Source organism: Paralichthys olivaceus, chromosome 8 (assembly GCF_024713975.1).
Source record: "Paralichthys olivaceus isolate ysfri-2021 chromosome 8, ASM2471397v2, whole genome shotgun sequence".
In the NCBI taxonomy this organism is placed as follows: Eukaryota; Metazoa; Chordata; class Actinopteri; order Pleuronectiformes; family Paralichthyidae; genus Paralichthys; species Paralichthys olivaceus.
Window position 1 is genome coordinate 18663243 of NC_091100.1, and position 27638 is coordinate 18690880.

General features: G+C 41.3%; 2 protein-coding genes and 1 long non-coding RNA gene across 3 annotated transcripts; 2 read left to right on the top strand and 1 right to left on the bottom strand.

The window, feature by feature from the left end:
* Window positions 1-600: 600 nt before the first annotated feature.
* b3gntl1 (UDP-GlcNAc:betaGal beta-1,3-N-acetylglucosaminyltransferase-like 1) lies at window positions 601-17163 on the top strand. The gene is made up of 12 exons (XM_020083923.2): window positions 601-2129; window positions 2705-2821; window positions 2908-3007; window positions 3668-3732; window positions 4476-4541; window positions 5274-5369; window positions 10047-10142; window positions 11412-11536; window positions 14273-14408; window positions 14550-14618; window positions 15082-15156; window positions 16079-17163. The coding sequence occupies exons 1-12, from the start codon at window positions 2037-2039 to the stop codon at window positions 16157-16159; spliced, it is 1119 nt and encodes a 372-aa protein (XP_019939482.2). The 5' UTR covers window positions 601-2036; the 3' UTR covers window positions 16160-17163.
* On the bottom strand, window positions 4509-10021 carry LOC138411200 (uncharacterized). Its single transcript, XR_011243855.1, has 4 exons — window positions 8594-10021; window positions 7074-7149; window positions 5483-5627; window positions 4509-4680 (listed from the first exon to the last, which is right to left on the bottom strand). It is a non-coding gene; the product is annotated as an uncharacterized lncRNA (long non-coding RNA).
* A 5079-nt stretch (window positions 17164-22242) lies between the features above and the next one.
* On the top strand, window positions 22243-27146 carry metrnlb (meteorin like, glial cell differentiation regulator b). Its single transcript, XM_020083757.2, has 5 exons — window positions 22243-22629; window positions 23560-23743; window positions 23831-24056; window positions 25592-25651; window positions 26311-27146. Exons 1-5 carry the CDS (start codon window positions 22532-22534, stop codon window positions 26625-26627), a joined length of 885 nt encoding a protein of 294 aa, XP_019939316.1. The 5' UTR covers window positions 22243-22531; the 3' UTR covers window positions 26628-27146.
* Window positions 27147-27638: the final 492 nt, after the last annotated feature.

The window sequence follows — 27638 nt, forward strand, 5'->3', positions numbered from 1 at the left end:
TAGCCTGGGCATGCGTCTGTTTCCCTCTTTGTTCCCTGTGCACAGTGAAGCAGGCGTCAATCTAAGAAAATGATATTTGTTGAGTGATGGTTTCAGATTAGTTTGATCATGATGCTGCCACAATGGGGTCAACTATTCCACAGGAGAAATCGACTCAGACACACACAAATAATGTTCAATCAATCAATGCAATTTCTTAACTATGCACCGTCTAAGGCAGGAGTGTGTGTGTGTGTGTGTGTGTGTGTGTGTGTTTGTCTTTTTACTGGACATGATTTTTTTTATTGGAACAGATGAGGGTTAATGTGAGGATTAGAGGGAGGCTGACAGATCTGTGACCTGGAAATACATCTACAGTTTGGATTTCCATTCCCTGATGGACTCATGTTTGTTTCCTGACTTGAATCCCGGTTATAATGTTATTATTATATCAATTAAAAACCTGCAGCTGGTACAATAGTAGAAAACATACCATTAAAGAGACTGGACTGAATCAGATACCTTGTGTTTGCTGGAACACACACACACACACACACACACACACACACACACACACACACACACACACACACACACACACACACAGTGTCTCCCTCTCTCATGATTCGATTATCTTTGATGAAAACAAGAGTCAAAAACAACATTTCATTCCATCCTGTTTTTCTGTTCCCTCACCAAGACAAACCTTCCATGCTGTGGCTGCCAACGTTAACATGAAAAACACACTGATCTGATTCCTGTTCAACACTAGAGGAAGACCACAGAGACAGAGGCTGACCGGCTACATGTCAGTACTGCAACTGACCTAGACGAAAAGGACAGAAAGAAAAATACAACTGTCTGCTTTACTATTTTTTTAAATCTCAAAGACTGGAAATTTACTTGAACTTGATTTCACCACATGAGTGTAGTTGTCCTTGTTACGTAACAAGCCAAAGGTAACGTTCTGTTGTTCTGATTGGATAAATGATTACTCAAACTACAGTTCAAGCTATTATAAAGTGATTTATAAGCTGGAGCTGCTTTGTTCATTTTATCACTGGTTTGCATGAATTTAACTAAAAAGCAAAAGAAAAAAGTTAATTTCATGCTGAAATCTAGTTTTAGGATGAAATTCATTCAACAACAACAATAAATGTCCAAGCTCAAACTACTATTTGAGCACAAAGGATCATCACTGACCTTGGAAACAATTATCATCATATATGGTCACACATCATCAGGTGATAAATAAATCTATACAATAGGATCATGTGACAACTGAGTCATCCCCATGACAACTCGTTCCACTGAGGAAGACCATGACATAACATGTTTAATCTAAATCAATAAATATTGACAGTCAAAATGCAAATAATAGAAAATAAAGTACAATATGTAACGAATAACAAAATGTATAACACCATCACATGGTAAACAAATCCAATGTATTGCAGATTCACAATTAAACTGAACATTAAGGATGAGATGTCTATCTCGGAATGGATATATTCTATATTAATCTCAATTATTTATTCATGTAGAAACGTTATGCTTTTGTTAGTTTGTTTTTGCAGAGAATAAAGAATGACTTCACGGTCAAAGCTGTAAAAGTGTATGACTCACAGAGGATATGATACATAAAACTCTAGATATTTAAAATCATATTTCAAATATGTAAATTAATACTTCAGTGAAGAAGAAGAAGAAGAAGAAGAAGAAGAAGAAGAAGAAGAAGAAGAAGAAGAAGAAGGAGAAGAAGGAGAGGAGCAGCAGCAGCCAATCCAGTGAGTCCATTCTCAGCCAATGAGCGTCCAGAGTTAATTGTTTACGGAAGTCGTGGAGCCTCAGTCCTCTGTGGTTCTCTTTCAGACACGTTTGTTAAATTATTACTTTCGCCACAATTGATGTGGTTTGTTTTCGTTGATTTATCATCGAGAAAGTTTACAACACGAGTGTTGGTCGACATATTGATCCACGTGTATCCGGCGTGATTTACACTTCCGTCACTGACTGTCTCTATAAACAAAACTCTCCGTGTTATTTCTTCGGTTGCCATGAACCCACCGAAGAGGCTCCGCACCGGGGGAGGTGGAGGAGCAGAGACACCGGGAGGAGAGCGTGAGGAGGCGGGGAGAGAAGTGGATGTGGTGGGTGATGCACTCAGCGACTCTTACAGATAGCACGGAGCTAAAGGAGACGCTCAGCAGAAGGGACAGGGCTCAGTAAGCTGGTCATAGGACTGACTTATTGACTCGGGGGTCTAGATTTATCTAAACACTGACAAAGAGCTTCGTTGCTGTACATTTGAATAGAGACAAAGTGATTTGTGTGCTTGATCAATTATTTTTCCATGCAGTGTTCAAGTTTCAAGTTTTATTTGTCATATGCAGTCAACTCAAGAAGAAACCGGTCAGCTCAGCGGTGCAATACTTAAATAATTCAAGGTAGAAAGAGCTTACTATTAAAAAAAGTCAAATACAAAACTAATACTATAGTTTCAAACGTACATCGTGACATTCATTACAAATTTAGTAACAACTTTAACTGTATGGAGTGTGTGTGAATTGTCATTGCACATGTATATGTGTTATTCCATGTATCAGTTTCAGTATCAGAGGTGCAACCAGGCAGTAAAACCGATGTACATAGGATTGTTAGTCATGAGTTGACTGCAAGTTTAAGAACCTGATGTGTAGTGATTGTCTCTTGTTCCTCTCCTCAGAGTATTGTCATGCCAGTGTACAATGCATCCTGCTGGCTGGATGAATGTCTTCAGGCCGTATCAGAGCAAGACTTCACTGGATCCATGGAGCTGTCTGTCTATGATGACGCAAGCACTGTACGTGTGTGTGGTTTCACATATGTAAACACCAAAGTCTCAGAGTATCAGATTTAATTTTGTGTTGTCTTGTGTTTGTACATCAGGATGACTCCAGGAAAGTGGTGGAGGGTTGGAGGAAAAGCCTGGAGGCGAGAGGCATCTCAGTGGTTATCGCTGGTCACAACTCTGCTCAGCCAAAAGGAGGTCAGTACACTCACTTACATCCAGTATTTTTTGCGTAATCCTGATAATAAACCAACCAACCATCAAACAATCAAACTAGACTGACACGCAGTAGAGTTCATTCCTCCTCGACATTCTCATTGAATCCAATCAAACTGCACCAAATATCACACATCTATCATATCATTTCCCTATATTGCCGGATTTTCTATCAAGATTTTAAATTATTATTATCTGGGAAATCTTTTTAAAGAAATGAAAAACACCCTATCTCGCAATGTTTAAGAAAGTGAACATTTTCCTGACCCATTCCACATCGTTCCATTTCTTCCTGTTCGTCTGAGGCAGCGGAGGTGTCTGTGTGCACTGTATAAGTGAAAAGATCAATGAAAACTATGGTAGACATTAAACATGAGTCAGAATTAAAGATGCGTTGGAAGAGCTTGACGATCACTGTGACAGAACATCTGTCTCATGCAACTGACTGACACTTCTGCTGTTGCATGTTTTCTGTCTGATCTTTTGTAAATGACAATATGGCGTTTCCCGTCTTGTCACATGTTAAATGGTTGAATATGATGAGTGCTAGCACATGGTTGAATGGAAATATAATAATATGAAAGTCATATAGAAATGTGAAGAGCAAACACATTTAAACACAGACTTTACTGTTTGTTTCAGTGGGATATGCAAAGAATAAGGCAATATCTCAGAGCTGTGGGAAAAACTTGTGCTTTCAGGATGCGGTAAGTGTGTGTGTGTGTGTGTGTGTGTGTGTGTGTGTGTGTGTGTGTGTGTGTGTGTGTGTGTGTGTGTGTGTGTGTGTGTGTGTGTGTGTGTACATGTACGTGTTTGTGTACGTGTGTGAGTGGAGCATGTTTTATTTCATTGTTCAGATGTCTTTCATAACACACACAGTAGTCAGTCAAAAATAATTAGATCATGGTGGTTTGTCCAAATATACAGGCTTCACATATACACATTCAGAGCTCAGCGACTTGGTGACTGTTTGACAGAGCCGTCAGAACACATGATTAATGACCTGAGCACTGTGTTTGATTTACACTACATGTGTTTTGTGTGTATGTGTGTGTTTGTAGATGTTCGTCTGAAGTCTACGTTGCCAAATCTACAAATCAAAGGCTACAACATCTCAACTCCTGACCTCTTTTCACTCTTTTCAATTAACTCCTTCAGGAAATATCTTCTGTTTGTTTCTTGCTTTATCATCTCCACTGCTCAACACTCCTCGTATTCACCTTTCCTATAAAACCTTACATTTCAATTAATACCTTTATTTTAATGTTCTTATTTTCTTCTGTGTATGTTCCTTCCTGAGAAGTCCAGAAAAGCATGTTTATATTTTTGAATCATGTAAGCTAAACTGTGATGTTCTTAATTCTTTTTATTTCATTTGATATACTTTAATTATTTTGCCTATTATTAACTACATTTGGATTCTGTTTAAATTGTTTTTTTTCTTCTCCAGGATGACGTCATGTTGCCTCACAGAGTTCGTCTGCAGTACGAAGCTTCTCTCCTCCATCCAAACGCTGTAAGTTCTCTCCCAAAACTATTTTTGCTGACTCATTTCCTTCATGCTCTGTTGAGCTCTGCCTCCATCAACCTCCCTTTCTTCTTTACTCCCCACTTCTTTTTCTTTCTCTCCATCTGGCCATCTGACCACTCCCTCCCTTCAAGTAAAAAAAAAATAGTCAAGCTGCGTGTGAATGTGAGCTTCTATGCAGTTGGCATGCAGAGCGATTGCGTATCCGGTGTTGATGCTTTCCGAGGCCTGTCAGGTTAGAGGTCAAAGGTCGTGTGTGAGAGGGAAGTGAGGGAGACAGCATCGAGACAGCAGACTTGCTGCCCTGCACAAACAACCTGCACCTTTCTGTTCTGGCTGTAATATTTATGGCTGTGGTTTGTTTTCAGCTGTTTATCACCTCTCTTTTCTCTACGTCTCATTTAGTTCTTTCCTCAGGGGTTTTGCTTGTACATGTCAAAAATGCCAGATACTTATCCAGTGCTGCAACTGACATATATTTTCATTCTGGCCTTTATTTTCCTGTTTAATTGATACATTTTTTGACCCACAAGATTATGAGAAGGCGCCCCATATTTTCAAAATATTGTATCAGCCAATTGCCAAAATTGTACCCTTATTCTGAAGGTCTACCTTCTCTTGTAACATTTTTCGTAAAGGGCTCCAGAAGTTTTCATCGGCTCTCAAAATGTTGTTCTTTTATGCTTATAAGTGTGTGCATGTGTTTTTTCATGATGACAGCTGCTTGGCTGTAGAGTTCAGAGGCTTCCAGAGGGATCTACAGAGCGTTACACTCGCTGGATCAACACTATCACTCAGGAGCAGCTCATGACACAGGTATATGCCTGCATCTGCGGCCCAGAATGTGTGTGAGGATTTGTATGAAATGTGTGTATGTATGAGGTCATGTGCCAGGCAGTAACCAGGTCAGATAGAAACAGGAAACATACCTGCCACCCTCAGTTTCCATGGAAATGTGACCGTGGACTGGACGGAGAACGCAGCGTTAGTCCTGACCTCTTTACCCATCTCTGTCCCTCTAGAGGAAGAAGGTCACTCTGCCAGCTGTATGCTGACCGTAGGCGACAGTGGAAACTGTCGGCAGTGGAAAAGATGATTTTATTTTGCAGATTAAACGAACTGTGAGCTCACTGTGCAGACTCTCTTCCAACCGACCCTGCAGCAGTCATTAACATTTACAGTGCTACTTTGAATCAAGATATCACTAAAAACAACAGTTCACACAATCATAATCTGCACCGACTGGATAACAAAATGGTTTTATGGCACAAAAAGAATTGTTGACATGCAAACCACCGTAAAGACCCAACATTCCCTATATGAAACCACATTTATGTTCACTAGATCTGGAGTTTTATTTGTGCACACTCGTCAAATTTTACACACTAAAAGTCAGTCCCATGAACATGCCTGATTTTTTTTCATGAAGCTTAATGAATTCTCTGAGAAATCAATGAAATATTGACAAACATCCATCTCACAATGTTATAGAACGAGAAAAAGAATTCCTCAATAAGCCCCCTGATCCAGATCGGCACTAAAATGGAATGGTTACTTCCTTGACCCCATATCACATCCTTCCACCACGTTTTGTGGTAATCTGTCTTGTAGTTTTATGTAAACAAACAAATGCAGGAAAAAAAACATAACCTCCTTGGCAAAGGTAATGATTTTTCTCTGGAGCTGGTGGAGCTAGAGTTTCAGACTGTGGCAGACAAAGGGATGGATCCATGTTTGCTGCTACACCTCCTCCTTCCACTTTAAAACAACTACACTGAAGCAACAACACAGAGAGCCAGCAGGAAACAAGTGTGGGTCACAATGACCGAACATTGAGTGTTTGTTCCACAGCAGATACTGTGACCTGTCAGAGTGGGAAAAGTACAGGTTTGCACACCACCAGTGCCCTGACACTGAAGCAGCTAAATGGAATTCAGCCATCATTATTTTCATTATTTATAACAGTGCTTTTTTCTATTGTGACATGTCAAAATGTTGTCTGTTGCTGGCTCTAAAATACTAAAACTAATCTGACTGGGAAACAGCCAATTCATCCCTTGAAATATTGTTTGGCTGTTTTCAGACATGAACTCTGCAAAATGTGTCAAAACCTTTGGTTTGCTTTCCACATAGCAGGGGAATGTCCAGGTCAGACGCTTTCATAGCAACAGGAGAGTTTCCAGAACATTCAGGCGAGGGGTGGTGATTGAGTAGCGCATGCAGGAGGAAGGACAAAACTCCTGCTATCCCTGCAGCGTGTTGAGAATTTCGGTGTCAAAGTACATGTTAAATATATTTTGGGTTGATGTTATCATACTGATGTGCTTATTTTATTTAGTTTGGTTTTAGTGATTCGATTGCTATAAAATAGTGAAACGTCATGATTGACAGCTGGGACTGACTTATGATTGATTGAGCATGTGCATCGCTCGACCTCTTTACTGCAGCTCTACTATATGATCACTACTACACACTGTGGCTGCAGATAACATCAAAAGAACAAGATAGCAGCGTTATTACCTGGGACATTTTAGTGGTAAAAGTGGAGACACATCGTCCATCCATCAGCCAGCAGTCGGTTAGCTTAGCACAAAGGCTGGGAGTAGGGGATATTTAAAAAAAGGTTATGAAACACATAGCGTTCCGCTCGTTTATCCATTTGATAATTTTTTTGAAGGTATACTTATTATATTAACCCAATATTCATACAGTGGGAGGAGGTGGAGACACGTCGTCCATCTTTATGCAGTTTAAGTTTAAAATGTCATATATCATGATAACATTGTTCCTGCATTGGAATAAAGATGACTTGCAAACACGCTAAATCTAAATACAGTGACTGGGTAGTGGTTGTTTTGAAGCTGTGAAACATTCTCCGTACTACTTTAAAGCTAATACTTCTTTTTTTACTTCATTGAAAAGTCTCATTAATCACTATGATAAGAGAGCCAGAGATTTAAAAATGAAACCACTGGCTCTATTTGTGTTTATGTAGAGATGTCTGAACAAAACACACCGTCACCTAGGATACAAGACAACCTGGACTTACTCTCTCCAACACACACACACACACACACACACACACACACACACACACACACACACACACACACACACACACACACACACACACACACAGAGAGAGTCTGCATAAGTCCTTAGCAGACATTCCAGGATATTTATATGATATTAAGTTTCATGGAGCATGAGAATGAGATCATACATTGATTCTGCAGGCTTAAAAAGCAGCTCCCTTACTTTCCCCCTCTCTTCCTTCACTTTATCTGACTTTAGTCTCTAAGTAAAGAAATGGAATCTAACTGAGTTAAACCAGAGATTTACTCAGGGTGGTGCTTGTATAACATGAGCCAGAGCTGGACCCTGAGGATTCATCTGTATTAGATATGGTCATTCAAAGCCTCCGTCACCCCCCACTGACTACTACATGCACATCATATCTATCTCTCTCTCTCCCTCTCACTCTCTCACACACACACTCTCCACTGTTTTCCCAGAACTCATTCTTTTTCCTCTTATCCATGCTTTTTGGCTTTAGCTTACATCTGCGAAATGTTGCAATATCACAACAAAAGGGAGAAGAGAAGTTTGTAGGTGGACATGCACACAGGGTCGTGTCTCCGTGACTTCACAGGACATAACATTGACTCATACTAATTTCCTTGAGACTCACTATAACATTAACCATAGTTACTACTTGCCTAGACCTAACCGTATGTCTTCCCCTTATAATACAATGGTCCATACACACACACACACACACACACACACACACACACACACACACACACACAGAGGTTTGCGCAGCTGTACTTATTAGGACTTTGCATTGACTATCCATTGTGGATAATCTAAACAAACCTCATCCCTAACTTTAACCAGGACTTCAGAAATTATATTTTTGCTCATTAGAACTGGGTTTTGGTCCCCTCGATGTCTGGTCCTGACAAGACTAGAAAAGCTTCTAAAGAGGCAACAAAAACAAGTACACACACACACACACACACACACACTATACTCACTAGATTCTGTCCAGCTGTTTGACTGGCTGAATCCAGATGTTTTTCTCAAATTTCTTCATCCGTGATGCATTTCAGTTATGCAGTAGTATTCTGCTTCAGCCAAGAACAGTTTCATATACACAGCCGAACAAATGTACACACACACAGATACAGACACAGCAGTGATTTAGTGGCATGAAAAAACAGATCAACCTGGAATGGCCCTCAGACTGAAAAACACTGTTGCAAAACACACACAGAGAGAAGCAGGAACAAGAAGAGGAGGGGGTCTGCAGAGGTGGGCAGCAGTGGAACGAATGGGTTGGGGGCTGCATGTGTAAAGTGAGAAAGAAATATGGAGGCTGTAATGTGGTCCTTGTGTATGAAAGAGTTTGCGGTCAGAGTGAGGAGAAAAGGCCAAAACAAACTCATTAGGCAGAGATCATGTGTGAGAGGATGGAAGTGTGTACCCTTCCCCTGCACACTCCAGGAAACACACTTCTGTGGGACAGCACATGTGGCTTCACTCTAACCTGCCGTGTTTGCAGGAGGGGACGTTTAACTTGTGCTCGGTCCCTCTTCATTTGATTGTTTGTTCTTAGAAGCCAAACGGGAAATTTCCCCCAAACCCTGAGCCAAGCGCTGCTCTGGTTGATATGGAGGTTGAGTTTCAGTCTGTTCTCTAACCACAACACTGAAGTTCTTTTCTGTCAAACTGAACTTAACTGCTCTTTCCTGAACTCTGTGTGTGTGTGTGTGTGTGTGTGTGTGTGTGTGTGTGTGTGTGTGTGTGTGTGTGTGTGTGTGTGTGTGTGTGTGTGTGTGTGTGTGTGTGTGTTTTCTTATTTTGCCAAGGGGTTACAGCGGTCTAACCAGAGGGTAGGCTGTTTGAGCCCAGTCTTCTCCTGCATGCCGAAGTGTCCTTGGGCAAGATACCGAACCCCCTGTATGAATACAGACCATTTAACATTTAGATTTAATAGAAGACCTATTTATATAAGAGCCCAAATTATATATTGGTTAGCTGATAACATTAACCAATATGAGCCTTTCACAGCAATTTCAGGTTTGGTGTTTATGTTTGCTGATATGCACCAATATGTGAACTCTTATTTCACAGAATAAACAATGCATTAAAGATATGCATTTATGTTTGCATTTTATATTCATTTTGTCCTTAATTTAAGTTCTTTATGTAATTGTATTTTTTATAACAAAAGTTTATGGTTGAACTGTAAAATATTAAGTCTCAGGTCCATTCCTTTGTAGTAAGGGTTTGATAGCTGCATTTTAGGCATCATTGGCATTTATATATATATATATATATATATATATATATTGGCCTATATATTATATTGGAAAGTTTTTATTCCTCAATATTGATGTCAGCATCAACCCCCCCAAAAAAATTGGTTGGTGATAACTGCTCCATTTCTATCCAAGGGGTCTTTTCTGAACTGTTTTGATGTTTCAGATGTTCACATCTCATGGCCCCACCGTTGTCATGCCGACATGGTTCTGCTCAAGGAACTGGTTCCTGAAGGTCGGACCATTTGACGAGGGAGGCAAGGTGAGAGTTAACGCCAAAACTGTTTCCAAAGTGCTCTCTCTCTCTGGCTACATCCATACAACTATGTTTTAGTTTAAAAACATTTTCAAAATAACACAATCTCTATCAACACAAGTGTTTTGCCTCCGAATCAGTTTGAAATTGTGATTTGTGGGCGATACAAATCAGAATTGATTGATTGATTGATAATGCATATTGTTCTTCTGGGATCTGCAGCGTTTCCAAACTTCTCTGCTTTAGATGCTCTGAAACTCCAGAGTAGTGTGTCGTAGTTAACTCCCACCCAGACCGCTAGGAACCTGGGTGTGACACTCGACAGTCAACTCTCCCTTACTGCCAACGTTGCTGCAACAACCCGCTCGTGTAGTTACATGTTGCACAACATCAGCACAATACGTCCCCTTCTCACACAGAACTTTCTCAGGCTCTTGTCCTCTCACGCCTAGACTATTGCAATTCCCTCCTGGCTGGACTTTCTGCTAGTGCTATCCGAGCCATGCAGCTCATCCAGAATGCAGCAGCTTGACAGGTCTTCAACCTACCTAACTTTACTCACACTACACTGCTCTTCCACTCTTCCGCTTCCTTCACTGGTTACCAGTGGCTGCCCGCATCCGCTTCAAGACACTTATACTTGCATACCATGCTGGGGATGGATCGGGTCCAGTCTACATCCAGGACATGGTCAAACCTTACACCTCAGCCCGTCCACTCAGCTCTGCATCTGCCAATCAACTTAGTTGCTCCCTCACTGCGGACTAACATGGTGGAACGAGCTCCCCATTGACATCAGGACAGCAGAAAGTCTACACATCTTCTGCTGCAGACTAAAGACACAACTCTTCCGACTACACCTTGGTTAAGAATATGATGTCTAATAAGCCACTGTCAACTCTGGTGTTTATATTAAAAAATAAGATCAAGTGAAATGTTAGACTTATATGTTTTTTTGGAAGCAAATTGTACTTACATGATTCTTGCTGTTCTGGGCTTGTTCCCTCATGGTTGATGCACTTATTGTAAGTCACTTTGGATAAAAGCGACAGCTAAATGATATGTAATGTCATGTAGTGTAATGTAGTAAGGGTGAAGCCTCTGTGTAGGTTTTTCTGATCTCACTTGAGATAACATCCCTCTGTTGTCAGTTTTCATTATCGGTCCATGTTAAATTTACATATTTGAAAGGTTAGACTGGCTCCATACCTCTGATTCGCTGCCCACAGCTCAGATTTATTCAGTGGTTTAAAGTCTCTACTTCCTCCTCTCCAGGGAGTCCCAGAGGATCTGCTCTTCTTCTACCAGAGTCTTCGTCAGGGAGGGGATCTGTTCAGGGTCAACCAGTGCCTGCTGGTGTACCGTTACCACGAGAAAGCCGCCACACACTCAGTAACAGAGTCAGTCTCACCGCACACCCCTCATCCCCACTCAGCTGCACTCATACATATACATACACATATTTGGATGGCGTGTTAATCTTCCACATTCTCTCAGCTGCTCGCTTCCATTCCCTCATTTTCTGATACTGTAACACATGCACATACACATGTTTTCATTTTCTATAAAAATGTTTTGGGAAATTTTCATCATGTTTTCTTTTTTGTTCAGTATCTCTCAGATGCAATTGGAAGGAAATCTGAACTTGTTAACAGATGTGTTTTAAATGGTGTGTGTGTGTGTGTGTGTGTGTGTGTGTGTGTGTGTGTCTGTGTGTCTGTGTGTGTGTTTCTACTTCAAAATGTAAATCACACCAAAGAAGAAGGTCTTTCCTGCCCCCCGACACCTCGCTCCCTTTCATCCCCTCTTTCCTGTTATCCCTCCTTCCTTTCCTCTTTCCTTCCTTCCTCCTCTTCGTCTGTCCACTGCTCATATATCTGCCTGCGTTGACGCACTCCTTCAGCGATCATCCTCCTCTGTCTTCATCTATCATCTGTCTATTTTCGTAGGCCTATTTCAAGCTCGCCTTGCCCACTTTCCACTCTCCCCCACTTGTTGTCACCCCTTCCTATCCACAGCCTACCCATTTCCGCTCTTTGGCTGTATGATTCTTTTCTGTCACACACACACACACACTCACAAAAGCGTGCGCATGTCTATCTATACTTATGATGGTCAATTTTGGTTCAGTACAATCATTGTGAGGACATTTTGGCTGATCCTCACAATTCCAATGGGCTGTTTGAGGGTTAAGTTGTGATGGTCAATGTAAGGGGCTGGTGAATGTATTATGTCAAGGAATGTCTTCACAACTATAGAGAGACGTGCATGTATGTACACACACACACACATACACACACACACACACACACACACACACACACACACACACACACACACACACACACCTAGCTAAAAGAGTCTAACCCAACAGTCATGTAATAAATCCTCCTTTCATGAAGTTTGTTATTTCAGTTTTAGCTTTATAGCCTACACTCATTGATTTGAATGGGTGGACAAAATAATAGGAACACCTGTCAACACAACACAATATATCTCAACATCTGATTGTAGAATTGAATTAATGAGGGATGTCTCTGTGTCATCTGATTTTTATCAAAGTTAACGCCCTCACCGGATTCATAGTGGACTGTGGAAAATCTGTTTATAGACAAACTTTGTAAAGCACATTATTGGTCAGTTGTCCCTCTTGATTGATTGCCTCGGCCTCGAGAGCGTAACCCAAGGCTTATTCTGGTTGTTCTTCTGGAAGAGAGTCATGTGATAGGAGCATGATGAATTAGCGAAGGCTACATAGTGACTGAATAGACCCAAATTAAGAAGCGGTTGTGAGTGTCTTCGTCATCATTTCCAAACTTCTTGAGCCAGTCTCGACTAAAAGTTTTCAAAATAAAGCAGGGCCAGCAGCGTTTGCAATCTTCCATTTTAGTAGCTGTGAAACCCCGGAGTCGTTCGGACATTGGGCTGTAGCAGAGTTCATGCATTTTCAGATAAAAAAGTGCTAATGTGGATGTAGCATAATGCCCACTCCATGTGATTTTTGAGGGAAAAGTCCTCCACTTCTGTAGAGTCCTCTTTAGCAAAGGTGTCTTATGATTCTGTGTCGCTCTCTGTTTTTTATGGCCTACAAATTTTGCTCTCACAGCCGGCTCCACCTCTGTCACCCCCCCAGGCCCCTGCCCAGTTTTTAGCACTTTTCAAAATCATCAGTGCCTGGAGTGAGGCTCAGAGCTGGATAAAGTTACATTTTACACAGTACCAATAAAAACTGAACAATGCTTCCCTCATGAATGGAGGATTTATTGCAGAGCAGTTGTATCAGACTGCTTTGGTTTGAGCTGTTCCTAATAAACTGACAACTGAGTGTTGAGAAAGTTAAGATGGTGTCACAGAGAATATGAGACGAGGAGCCTCTCAACATGGAAAGTCTGTGTTTATAAATGTGGGTGTGCCTGCATGAGTGTGTATATGTTTGTGCACCCGCTGTGTATGTGAATCTATACCAGCGTGTGTGAAAGTGTGTTTGTCTTTTGATCCGCAGGATATTAAATGGATGAAAGGTTCAGTGTGTGTATGCAGATACAGTTTATAGCAAATCTCTGCCATGTTGCTGCCATGTCTTTGAATGAAAGTCTGTATAGAGAATGTATTAGAAGTAAATCTAGAGACCACCCGTGCTGCAGGATGGTGGTGGGTTTGGGTTTGTTTGAGGCCCACGTTTAGACACAATCAGATGTCTACATCAGGAGGTGAGAGCGCTCAGTATCAGTGCATGCCTCTGTGAGAGACAGAGAGGGGGAAGGAAGTGGTTACTGTACACACACTGAGCACTTTATTAGGTTCATCATGCTACATAATTCTAATGCTGGGCAATAAAACAAGGAATCATTACAATATAATGCTCAGCAGTCCAAATATCAATATATGGATTTTGCATTGTGTAAACTGATCGACCTCTGAATTAAATTAATTAATAAATTAACAAATAATTGTCAGGGTTTGTGAGGAGTGGGTTAAGGGTGAGGGTTGGGTGAGGAAGGTTTGGGACTGGGAGGTGGTTAAAGGCTAGTTATATTTTCATATAAAATAAAAGCTTTTTCATGCTAAATTGAGCAAATAATCTTGACTCAGATCTGTAGGATACATCCTCTGATCCTCTCCTCATCCGTTTCCAGGGAAACCATTTGGAAGCTGCGAGTGGACTTCCTGCAGGAGAGAGTTCTCAGCCAATGGAACAGCTTCACCATATGGAACGCTGGGAAACAGGGCCGAAAGCTGTACCGATGCCTGAGTCCGGCTAATCGGAAGAAAGTATGTTACGTTCATCTGTGATACGTTGACCAAATTTTTTTTTACCAGTGTTTTTGGTCTTCCAGTGAAAATAACTGGTTGAAGAAGTTTTAGTATGTGAACATGTTCCAGCACTCATCACCTCTCTGATCCATTTATCAGGTCAAAGCTTTCTGTGATGTGGACGAGAACAAGATCCAGAAAGGGTTTTACACATACGAAGAATCCAAGGTGAGGTCCACAACACATGAGTACTTAAAGGTCCAGTGTGTAAGATTTAGGTGAAAGGGAACTATTGGCAGATATTTAATGTAGAATAATCCTCATGATGTTTTCACAAGTTATTTTCATCTAAATTGTACGAATTGTAGTTGTGTTTACCCCAGAAAAGGCCCTTTATATTTAAATACTTTATATTTACATTGAGGGGGTCCTCATTAGTCCAGACTGGACAAACTAAACACCTTTGGAGTTTTTGTGACAATTAAAGTCTACCACAGGTTCTTTTTCCTGTTTGGAAGGAGAGGGTGAGGTGAGGGGTGTTCAGCTGCAACATGCAACTTCAACACCAGATATCACAAAATTCTACACACTGTACCTTTAAGTGTAATATGTTAATTATGGTTATAGAAATGCAAGGTCATCAAGCCAATGATAATTGTAATAAAGCAACTTTCCGATGATATCCTCCCAGGAAATACCGAAGCCAAAAATCCCAATTGTGCACTACCAAGCTGCCTCCGGCCCCTTCATCGTCTGTGTTAAACTGGTGAGCAGTTGTGTGTTGTATGTTTGTTGTTTCTGACCCTCTGTCCCTCAGGTCTGTAATCTAAGTTAATGACATAATAATGAAGGGCGTGTGCCCGGCACAGGACATAACACACACACACACACACACACACACACACACACACACAGAGGATGAGGAAGTCAGGAAATGGGTCGAGACAGCAGCCTGATCTTTGATCACGAGGTGCTTGCACAAACATCTGATGTTTTTGTCACAGTTCAGTTTACATGTATCATGTTTTGTTATACATTTTGTTGTCTAAAATCCTGACTCTACTTAAAACTATTGTAGAGCCCTTTTCCATAGATATAGATATTTTCTAGTTTAATCATTTTTCATTCATATACAGTAACACACACACACACACACACACACACACACACATAGCAATTCAGTGAGCCAAATCTCTAATTGCCTATTTATCACTCAGCAAGATTCAGACATGAAATCTAGAGTGACCCCACCTACGGGGGCTACTAATTGCTCAATTATGGGAACTGGGAAAAGTAATCAGAGGACAAGGAGACCTGGACTCTATCATGCTCCCTCTCTCTCTTTCTCTATGAAACACACCCACACATACACGCTAACACCTGGACTCAATCACACACGTTTTAAATCCAGATGTCATATAACTATAATCAACACATATATTCATTTGAACTGTTCTCATAGGCCGAGGTTGAGCCTGGTTTACTGTGGGTCAGTCTGGATGTCTTTAGTCTGTATATAACCTTTGGCTTCAGATCAGAGCAGTTCAAATAAAATACACAGCGGAGGACCATGAAAATAAGTTTAGTCAACAGGGCAAATCATAATGCTTCTAATGTTTTCAGCAGCATATGTGCCTTCCATCGTGTTTTCTCTTCCTGTTGATTCTCACATGTTGTTTTATCTGCAGGACATGACGGGAGGTGTGTTGGAGGAGAACCTTAACTCTCTGCAGCTGAAGGAAGGAACAGATTATTACCACTTCAACTGACGATGGAGAAGACAAGAGGAAAGCAGAGACTTGGATTAATTCCAACACACACACAAACAGAGAGACAGGGAGGTAATAACACAGTGAACAGAGATACTCTGTCTTTCTTACACCTGAAACAGCACAGTTACGCAGAGAACCTTTAGGGAAGAGTTTGACATTTTGAGGTTATTGCTCACTCTTACTGAGTTAGATGATTGAAGATTGATGCCACTCTCATATCTGACTCATTAAATCTGAAGCTATGGCCAAGACGAGCTCCGCTCAAAGACCTGAAAGCTAGACTGGCTCTCTCCACCTCTGAAGCTCACCACATAATATATTGTACCCTTTTGTAATTATTTACAAATGCATCAATTTACATTTTAGTAAAGTTATACAATATGCCCAACTTGTGGGTCTCCACTCATCATCACCAATATCTGTAAAAACGTTTTCATTTGAGGGGAAAATTGAAAAGTCGCAAAAACAGAAAACAGTGAGAAAGAGACAAATTGTGTCATATTTGAATCATGTGACCCACTGTAAAAAATTAGCCATTAGACCCGTGTGAACAGATAACACAGACTGTAACACATTATACATGAATCAAAAGGAAACAATTTTTTACTTCATGTTTTCTAAATCATTTTTTTCTCAATACAGCAGCCCCTAAGTAGTGGCTGTAAATACACATTTATTTGCATTTTCATAAAATTTCCTCATGATTTATTTAAAATATCGGCCTCCTTCAGATGGAGCTGAATTATGTCTTCTTTTGGTTCTTGTGTGATCGACGCTTATTCAAAAAATGTTGAACTATTGCTTTTAAAGCTTGAAAATGTGTGTTACAGGTAAAAGAAGTAAGCATAACTTGAAGTGGAGATACTGAGTGATGTTTCGATAATTGATTTACTTAAGAGCAAATATATGGAAGTCTATATTTTACTTATCAGAGGACAGATATTTATTGAGGATTAACGGTGTTGACCACCGGAAGAATAAACTTTTTTATATTTTTTTTACTCCTGTGTGGACTTGGGGTTTTTTATTTTCCTGCTTCAAACTTATGTGTAGGAGTCAGCGTGTGATCACAGAAGAATCGACTTATAAAAGGGTGGGATGTTTTATGACCAGAATCCTTGTACTGATTTCTTAAGTCTCCTCTGATGCAACCACACAAATCAGATACATGCACACATCTGCTCTAAATGTACAAACATGGATCCTGCACGTCTTTGTTTTTCTTTCTCTGGCTCTCTTATGAAATCTAAAGAACAATAACCTCTTTTAGGGAGCGCGGCTCTGATATATAAACACACACACAAAAGGTTTATTTTACCTCACAGAGTGTGGAGTTTTTCTGCCCAAAGGTAAACAGACCTTTCCCCACAAAATCTCCCCCAGTGTTTCGCAGGTCAGGGAGGTGGTCTGCTTTACTGTAAATCTGCCCACACCAGTTTGTAGGGAAGCAGCCATGATGATAAAAACATGGAGGGAGAGTTTTGTTTTCACTGCCTTTGTTTGTTATCGTAGACTAAAGACACAGTGGCACGCTGGTGTGGATGTACAGAATAATTGAGGTTTGGTTTCACTATGTTTTTAATAAATTGCAGCAGTGTTTGTGCCTGATTTAATGTAGACAACAGGTAGGTTTGAGGTAAAAGGCCAGAGCTCTGCCCCCATTGTGCAGTACCGCAGTGTAGGTGCTGAGAAAAATATCACATCCATTTAGCACTTAGTCTCCACCTAGACCCCTCCACCCTCTCCCTGTTTCCACACACAAACACTTAAACAAGGACATGTCCTCCTCAGGGCTGGGATTCTTTACAGCTGGACTGGTTATATTTAGTTATCTTCAGTTTATCTGGTGGTTAGTATCTGAGTAATTGATTTTTCATGTTGTCTGTAAAAAGGCTGAACATTTTAATACAAGCACTTTTCATCTTCCCTGGCTGACCAAAAATCTAAAATCCAAAGATATTCAATTAACTGTTAATTATACTATTCCATGTACTACAATATATGCACGTCTCCACTTCCTCCCTCTGTCCATGAATGAAGCCAAAATATCCCGGATATAAACACCGTGATCTTGTGCATTTGGAGCCAGAGTCTGTACAGTAGATAGATGGAGCCACGGTAGCAAGGTCCCGCCGATGCGCACGCTTGACCAATGATGACATTTTACTGCATTTTTTACAGCATCAAATTAAAACCAAACTTTAAATGAGCTCTTGGAAAAAACATCACTGTGTTTAGAATGACCTAAAACAGCAGAAACCACCTTTGAGAACATTTGAACTGAAGAGGTAGCATTCATGGCCTACAGAGCAGCCAACTGAGACGCTTCACTTTTAGGGAGCTGTCGTGATTGAATGGTTTTGGTATATTCATGGGCCCCACAGGATGCACTTGAGTTATAGTAATGAATCTCTTCTTATCTAGTGCCATCATCAGGCCGACATTTGAGTATCTTCAATTTATAGTTTATGACCAAAACCCCGAAACTAACACATTTCCCATCAGCCTCAGATCCACTCAAGCTATTGAACACACACTGAGTACGTTTATCACCTCGGTTCACCTGTTGCTGTATGTGAGTGAAACAGCTTGAAGGTGGTTTGTGGCCGCTCATATTCAAAGTGTGTGCAGACATGGAGCTTTAAGGTGCTTTGGATACATGTCCACCAAATGGGCTCCATATATTTTAAAAAGTAATGAATGAAAGTAAGATGTTTAGGTAAGACCACACTCAGTCTAATGCATCCTGTCTGCTTCAGCCACTCTGCCCCTGTGATGAAGCACTTGGTGGGTGATCAGAGTGAGCTCTAATGGAGAATCTATGGAGGAGACTCAGAAAGAGAGTAAACAGAGCTTTACTCTGTGTTTAAACTCCGTCTCTGTGCAGACATCAGGACTGATAACACACACACACACAAAATGAATGACCCTGACCCTGGAGCTTGCCTGCCCTCGCTGGTCAAATAAACCTGCACGCGTGTTGAAAAAATGCACATACACATACAGCTGTGTGCTCTCTGCCAGTGCAGCTGATAAAGAAGAGTGATACGAGTCGGGTGTGTTTGTGTGAAAGGAGCTCACAGAGGTCAGACACTGATGGCACTCGGAACGTTACCACATTCCTTCATTTCAACATCTCTGTGTTTCTCCAAGTGAGACGTGTTGGTCTCCGTCACTGAAATGGAGATACTGGCAACATGCTGGGGCTACTCTGTTGAATTTATCCTTATAATTTGCAGCTCCCTACCCTTGAACAAGGCACTCAACCTCCAAACACATCCAGAGCAGCTGCTCAGTTGCCCTCCGATGAATAAATAAAGGTTTTTTAAAAAGAGAATGGAGCGTGCTGCACGCGAGTAATGAGGAAATGGAGGTCAGGAAGGTTGAAACGAGAGATAGAGGTATGTGAGTGGCTTCGTGAGGTAATGTGCAGACAGATTCAGAGTTCCTCGTGTCAGGCCGCATGAGGAGAGCCAGGTTAACGGCTGGGGGATGAGGGGAGCGAGTCAGAGTCTGCTGCTCTGTAAATACTTCATATGGTGAAAGAGCACATGAGGTCAAATGACACATCAGCAGCCTCGGCTTCCTCTGCGACCTCCAGATCTTTGGCCTCCTATTGTGCTTATCGTGAAATCAAATCTATTTCAATCTATTTTTATCTGTTTCAGTGACTTTCTGTACACTTGAGCTCAGTATGGCCTTCAGTCCAAATCCAGTTTAACCCTAACCCATTATTTTCTTTTTTTAAGTAATGGCTTTCTTAGTGGTTAATAAGTCATATGATAATGCTTTATAGATGCTGCTAGTCATTCTATTGGCCTTTATACATGCTGTTCGTCTATTAAGAAATGTGTTATAAGGTGTGTGTAATGGATGTTGGTGCAGATAGTTTGGAGCTCTTCTCTAGAAGGTCAAACAACAATAGCATCCAGTAGAACGCATACCCCCTGCCAAGGCCCATCAGTCTTGAATTCAATCAAGCTGCAAAAAAAAAAACATACTTCTGAGAAAAAAGTCAGAACTCACTTTTTTTTCCACAGTGGCCCTAATCCTCTTCCGTAAATACTTGATAAGTTGTTAATAAATAATTTTTTCTCCTGCAGTTCTTCGGTAAGTGATCACATGGTTTAATTTGTTTTAAGAATATTTAATACCCTGTCACAAAATTCTATTTTGATGGTTTCTAACTCATTTATAAAGCTGAAACTAATAATTGTATTACTGAAAAATATATAATGCTTTGTTATGAAGCTACTTTTTAGCAGGTTGGATGTTCTTTTTATTCCCCATCATCAAAGGGTGTGGGTGTGTGTGTGTGTGTGTGTGTGTGTGTGTGTGTGTGTGTGTGTGTGTGAGTGTGTGTGAGTGTGAGTGAGTGTGAGAGTGAGGGGCGGTGGTTTGGGGGCTGTGTAAGATAGTGTGTGTTTCGGTATTTTCTCGAAATGCGTTACATTGCTCGGGCTGTGCGGGGGAATGTGACGAGTCAGTAACATGCTTTCAGTTCCGACTGTTTTCTCACGGGAAAACTGCCTGAGAACCAAACGGGCAGTTTAGAGCACATGTGTGACTTTGTGTTATGTCAGGGGGCTTTCCTTCTCCAGAGAGAGAGGGAGAGAGAGGTCGGGGATGTGGAAACATACTGAATGATATAGAAAATAGATCAAGTCAGCCTTAAATCCTTATTTATCCAATAAATAAACCTATATGATTTCACTGTGTTTAAGAAAAGAGAATTGACTGTTTGACAATGTTAGAGCTGCAGAAGTCACAGGATGCTGCTCCTCCAGAGCTGCATACTGCTTTCATTTACACTGCCATAATATGATCCATGTGTTTATGAAGCCAGGAGGCACACACACACACACACACACACACACGGTTTCACTCTGGTATGGTGAGGAACCTCTCCAGTATTAGTTGCTGACAGGCTGAATAGAATAGAAATGATTTTGTTTGCTGACAGACTCACATTCGGGATTCTGTTCTTTTCAGATATAAAAACTTTTGTTTAACAGAATAAACAAAAAAAGATGGGCATTTATGTTCATATTTTACATTGGGTAAATTGGTCTAAATTGTGTTTTCTCTTTATCATAAGGTATGTGCCTAAGCTGTAAAATCTTAAACCTGAACTACATTTCTTTGTCATAAGAGTTTTATATCGATATCTTAGGAATCAATGCAATTGCAGTCTACATACTGCAGTCTACATATATATATATCTGCAGGTATATTGTATCTGAAATGTTTTACTCCATTATATTTGTATCAGCCTCCAAAAATCAATCTCTGTTAGGCTGTAGCTCTTATTTGTATTCAGCTCAACTGCTGTGTTATGCAGTTGTTATTAATCTGTGATGAGTCACGTGCCACTAAATCCAACTCTACTGCTGGATTTCAAACTGTTTTCCCAAACTTTTTATTACATCAGTATCATAATATTTTTGTTAGAAAGGGTTGTCAAACGTTATTGCACTTATGAGTCTGAGAAAAATTATATCTGGACGATAAACAATAAGAAGGCTACACAGCTTTTGTGAAAAAAATTGTGTGTGACAGTGCCCTTGAATGCAACCGTCATTGCACATGTCACAAGTACAAAGCAACGAAATGCAGTAAGCTACTAATAAGATTCATTGTCTGCGGTCGTTGACAGTCTCTTTGTCAGTTGTTTGGTCAATTACATGTAATTAGTAGAATATTGTCTTCAATGTTCTTGTGCCTGACACACTTTTCCCAAACTTTTCATGGAATTAGCATCACGACAGTTTTACAAATTTCTGTTAAACATTTTATGTCAGTATTGATTGAGCCTCACACCATTAGTAGACTGTATTTACTCATTCTACCCTCATCACTAGCTGTGGTCAGCTCCATGTCAGTCCAATCTGTATTAGAGTTGGATGGTGTTCTTAATGTTAACTAGAGATGTGGAGGACTCTCCTCTCTCTCCCTCTCTCTCGGGGGAGTGTGTGGGAGGGGTTTGGAGCGAGCACTCGCGTGTCACTCAGGCGCAGTCAGCTGCTGGCACGCGCCCCTGGTGACGCTCAGCGTTACGCACACAGGAGAAGTTTTTTTGCACAGTCTGTGTTGTCCTGCTGCGCGCGCACACCTCTGCTTTTTGGACTAGTGTTTAGTCAAAATGTTTTCGGGACTCGGACTCTCACACTTCGCCTCGCCTGAACCCGCCATGTAGCCTGGACGCACGCTGGACGCACGGGACTCTGGGGAGGATACAACTGTTCGACTGGATCGTTTTGCGGTCCTGGAGCCGCAGAGCGCACGGCTAGTCCCATCTGGTTTGGCTGGTCTGGGTTCGGTTTGGTGTGCGGGATCCAGGCGACCGCCCGGGCACCGACTGGCGGGACCATGCTCCGGCCGTGGGCTGCGCACTGGATCGCGGCCGTGCTCCTGCTGTGTCGGGCCGTGGCACAGTACTCCAGCGACCAGTGCAGCTGGAAAGGAAGGTGAGGATGATGGAGCTGAACAAAGGACTTTAGATCAATCTCAGTTTAGAAGGTGGAGATCGGATCAATCCATTACAAAGTGATACTGGTAGATAGGCCAAAAGGCATGTATTATCCAAGGAGTAAATATTTACTGGGAGCAGGAGACTCATGAGAGGGTGATTGTAGTTCTTTTGTCCATCAGACTGAATTTCGATGCTGAGATGAAGTAGAGGCACGAGAGTTTAATTAGTACATTCAGATTTGATGTTATTGTCAGGAAGAGCTCTGCAAGGTCAGTGAAATAACTGGTTATATTGGCAGCAGATGGAAATGAAGGTTGTTTTGTTCTAACCTGTGGTGACACCTCAGTCAAGTTTTGCTTTCATATCTCGTTGATCCATGTTTTTGTGATTTTTTTTTTGCACAATCACTCATCTCAGAAAGTAAAACGACTCCAAAAAAAAAAATCATGGACCAGACAGGCGCCTTCATTTGACTTTGAGAGACTGTGTTGGTTTAGTGCCACAACTGAAATGTGCTTTGAGAAATGTACTGATAACAGGAATGTCTCTGCTCCACTTCCTATCTTAATTAAACACAGCCATATGGCGTCTTTGATCACTCCTCAAAGCCATAAACAATAAAAACCTGTACTTCGCTCTCAGTGTCGTAAAGTTTACCAACCTCACACTTCTATCCACTTTATAGCCCAGTCACCTCATGGTGCTGAGGAAGCTGAATGCACGTCAGACAGGAGACCACCTCAGTCCAACCTGAAAGATCAGATTTTAGATTGTTGTACAGTCTCATAAAGGAACCTCTTTGTGTTTCTTTCATGTTTTCTGCCATGTAGTTGAAGCACATTTCATTCTCTTCATTTGATTTCATCTGAATATACTGTATGTGTAAACACGGTAATAATGAGATGTTCTGCCTTCTCACCTGTAGTGGTTTGAGCCACGAGTCCCATCGCAGAGATGTGGAGCAGATCTACCTTCGCTGCTCTCAGGGGTCTCTGGAGTGGCTCTACCCCATCGGTGCCATTATTGTCAACCTGCGGCCAAACACTGACTCCTCGTTGGGACATGTGGCAGGCCTCAATGTGTGCATCAAACCCCAGACTTACTCCCAGGTAAAGTGCGACAGTAGTTTTCATGACTCACAATAGAGACCAGAGTTCCTGTTTGTTTATACTGAACATTATATCTTCTTGTTTCAGGGCTCTCATATGTACGTGGAGCGTGCCGGAGATCTCAGGCTGCTGATGGTCGAGGGCAACCAGGCTCAGAGCACAGTGCACTGTTTCAACCTGGCAGAGGGAGCTCTCTTTGTGGAAGCCATCCCACAGAGCGACATCAGCCGAAGGATCACAGCCTTCCAGTATGAGCTGGTGCCCAGTCAGGGGCCTGGGGCTCACATGTATCCATTCCTGCAACCGGGTTTAGGTAAGTGTGCACACATAATTATTTCTTAAGCTGGTATTCCTGTAGTACAAAAGGAGGGTTCGTATAGAGCCTGATTGTTATAATAGCTGGCTGATAAAAAAACATTCGATATGACATTTATGTATCAGCCTTTATGTTTGCCATTATGCACCAATATGTAAACTTGTATTCTACTTTTATTTTCAGAAAAGATGTGCATTTGTGTTTACATTTTACATTTAAAAAATATGTTTATTTTCTTAATTCAAGTTCTATATATTCGGTTGTATTTGTCGGTCAGGCTCTAGTTCTTATTTGTGTTTAGCTCATGTGTTTTGCAGTGGGCATTAATCTGTGATGAGTCATGTGCCACCAAATCCAACTCTACTGCTGGATTTCAGACTATTTTCCCAAACTTTACATCAGCGTAATGTTCCTGTTGTGAAAAGGGGCTGTTGAACTTTTTTCATTGTCGGTGCCGTAAAGCAACTTTGATTTGGAGTTTTCGGAAGAGTTGGCTTTATAACTTTATTCCTTTTATAATGAGACAGAGAAAAATCTATCTAGAAGGTAAACAATAAGAAGCCTACACAGGTTTTGTGAAGAGCAGAAAATAAAATTGCGTTAAAATATATATTTTAAATACATTTCCTGCTTGCGCCATTATCATCCGCTGAGGATAGATGGTAACATTGAAGCATTGCATTGAAATAGAGCTAAATATGCGCTGTGATCATTTAAATGTCTTGTAAGCTTCAGGTCCTTTTGTCGTTGACCTTCTCTCTGTCAGTTGTTTTGTAAATGATATGTAATTAGTAGATAATTGTCTTAAATGTTCTTGTGCCTGACACAGTTCTCTGACATTAAGTGAACATGACAGACCAGCTTGAAGGAAAAAAAGCTTTTGTGTGCGACAGGCCACATTAACGTTTCACCCTTGTTTCTTCATCTCACCTACGTGCCGCCCTTCTCCGACACTCTGTCCTCCCCCACTTCCTCACTCCCACACGCCCTTGTCTCTGCCAGTCTTATGAAAACAAGCAGGCCAATCAAAAGGTCTTGTTAGGGTCAGGCACAGGGGTCAGCCAATCCCCTCTCAGCTGTCAATCAAGAACAGATCCCTGCTAAAATAGGGCAAATTGTGTAAAGCCCACCCGTATGAGTAAAGCGGAGGGGAGGGACGATGGGTGGAGAGGAAGGCTGGACTGCATTCCTGTAATAAGACAGAGAAAAGCCTGTGTGTGTGTGTGTGTCTAGGTGTTTTATAGCTGTTTTGATAGCTGACAGGGTCAAAGGTTAATTCTCTGATTAGGTCTCGTCCCTCACCTGCTGTTCTCCTTCACATACTCTCCATTTCTTTTGATGTCTCACAAACAGCCACACCACAGAGAGACAGGAAACATGGTGATGCTGAAACATATAATAAGATAAGACAAGAGCTAACAAGGAAAGACAATGGATCATGGAAATAAAAAGTTTTGTTCATAGTAAAATTACATAAAATTATTCAAAATGAGTGTTTTACTTGATCTTCTTCTGTGTGTTTTCCATTTCAGTTAACTGTAAACCCTGTTCGGATGAAGAGCTCCTCATGGCTGTTTGTACCAGCGACTTTGGTAAATACACAAAGAGTCACAGCAATACATAAAAAATCAGTTTGACTGTTTTGGGAACCATAGAGTATGAACCAGGTCTGAACCTGTCAGTCCCAAAAGTCAAGCCAAAGCTTCTTGATTGCCACCCAGTGGTTGGCTGCAGTATATTTCATAAAACCTGCCTCCTCCATGTTGGTGGAGGCAGGGTTTTCAAATATGGTTTCTCACATTTTAGGTAGTCCTCATCACAAAAATGTATGTTCCAGTGTTTAATTTCCTAGTAAGTTTCGTTTCAGTTAGATATTTAATGCTGTAAAACATCATGATTGACAGTTGAGACATCACCAGCACGAGATGGCAGCACCCATGTCTTTGGAGAAATGGAGATGCGTAATTTATTTTTTATTTATAGTCTATGGTCTTTACAGGTGACATGAAGCTAACACCAGCAGCCGGTTAGCTTAGCACAAAGGCTGGAAATGACATCTATAAAAATCTAGATGGAACACATGTTATCTTGCTCATCTACTTACTTTTTGATCAAACGTTTTAAAGAGAAATATTGTTATATATAGTTATATGTAGTTATTTGTTCTTGCTTTAATTCATGTTAATATTAGCTAAATTTTATTTATTGATTTAATCATATATCTTTTTCTCTCCTGTTCCCGTCTCTGTAGCTGGAAGTGGCTTCTTTCGAGGTATGGCATCAGGTTCCACCGACCACTCCTCTGTTGTGGTGACCATGAGCCGGGTGTTTCGTCAGAAGAGCAGGGTGTTCGTTTGGGGCGGAGCCAGAGGGCGAAGCTGGGGTGGGCGTGTCAATGTCCCTTCACAGTGCGGTTTGCATCCTGGAGGAGATGAGTACCTTTTGACTGGATTTGTCCATTTCGGAAATGCCTGGCTTGGCTGTGCACCTCGCTACAAGGATTTCCGGGAGCTTTATATCAGAGCACAGACAGCCGGAACAAACCCATGTCAAATAGACATAGACTGAGGATGGGTTGAAGTTCTGGAGGACGGAGCAACATTTAGTTTGAGACATTCATAGAGACGAACAGGGAGAAAAGCCCTACGCTTAAGGCTTACTTTTGCCTTGCAGCAGAAAGGACACTATGAACAGTTTTGCGCTGCCCATTTGTGTGTGTGTGTGTGTGTGTGTGTGTGTGTGTGTGTGTGTGTGTGTGTGTGCGTGCGTGCGTGCATGAGTGAGTGCGTGCATGAGTGAGTGCGTGCATGAGTGAGTGAGACAGAGTTAATCGAGATGAGCTTAAATTAAATTTATGCCGAACTGCTTGATTTATTAATTCTCATGACGATACCGCTTGTGTGATCATTCTTGAAATGTAAGTTTGCTTTGTAAAAAGCTTTCTGTAAAATTTAGGAGTCTTCTGACAGAAGTGTACATTATGCAGCTCTGTGAGTCTTTATGTACCAAGTTTGTGTGTGTGTATGTGTTTTGCTATTGAAGTTGAAAGGGTCTTTATATTTACAGAAAATAAACCACAGTCCTTCAGCTCGCTTTTCTGTTTGGTTTTCCTTTAAATCATTCATTCATATCAGCTCCCTGTCTGTTTGTGATCATACCATGTGAAGTGTATGTCCGGATATAAAAACTCTCCATCATATTTCGTTAACAAGCGTGTGTCACATTCTCTGTGTGGCTCACAGAGGCTAAGTGTGTTTGGGGTGCAAAAAAAATAAAAGGAGCTGGCAAGTGAAGTTAGTCATAGGACCAAAGATTATTAGCTTTTATGTTGACGTACGTGGAGCCAAACAAAGAGATATTATGCACCTAACTGCTCGAAAGAAAAAAAACATTATGAGTGTTCAGTGACCATTCGCTGGCAGGAGAGCATCAGTGCGTCAGTGATTGCGTCGCTGCCCCTGTGGAGCTTTGACAAGCCTCTGTTCTCTTTGGCATTCTCCTTCCCTGTGTGTGTGTGTGCGTGCGTGCGTGCGTGCGTGCGTGCGTGCGTGCATTCAACGCTGAGCAATTTTATTTCCA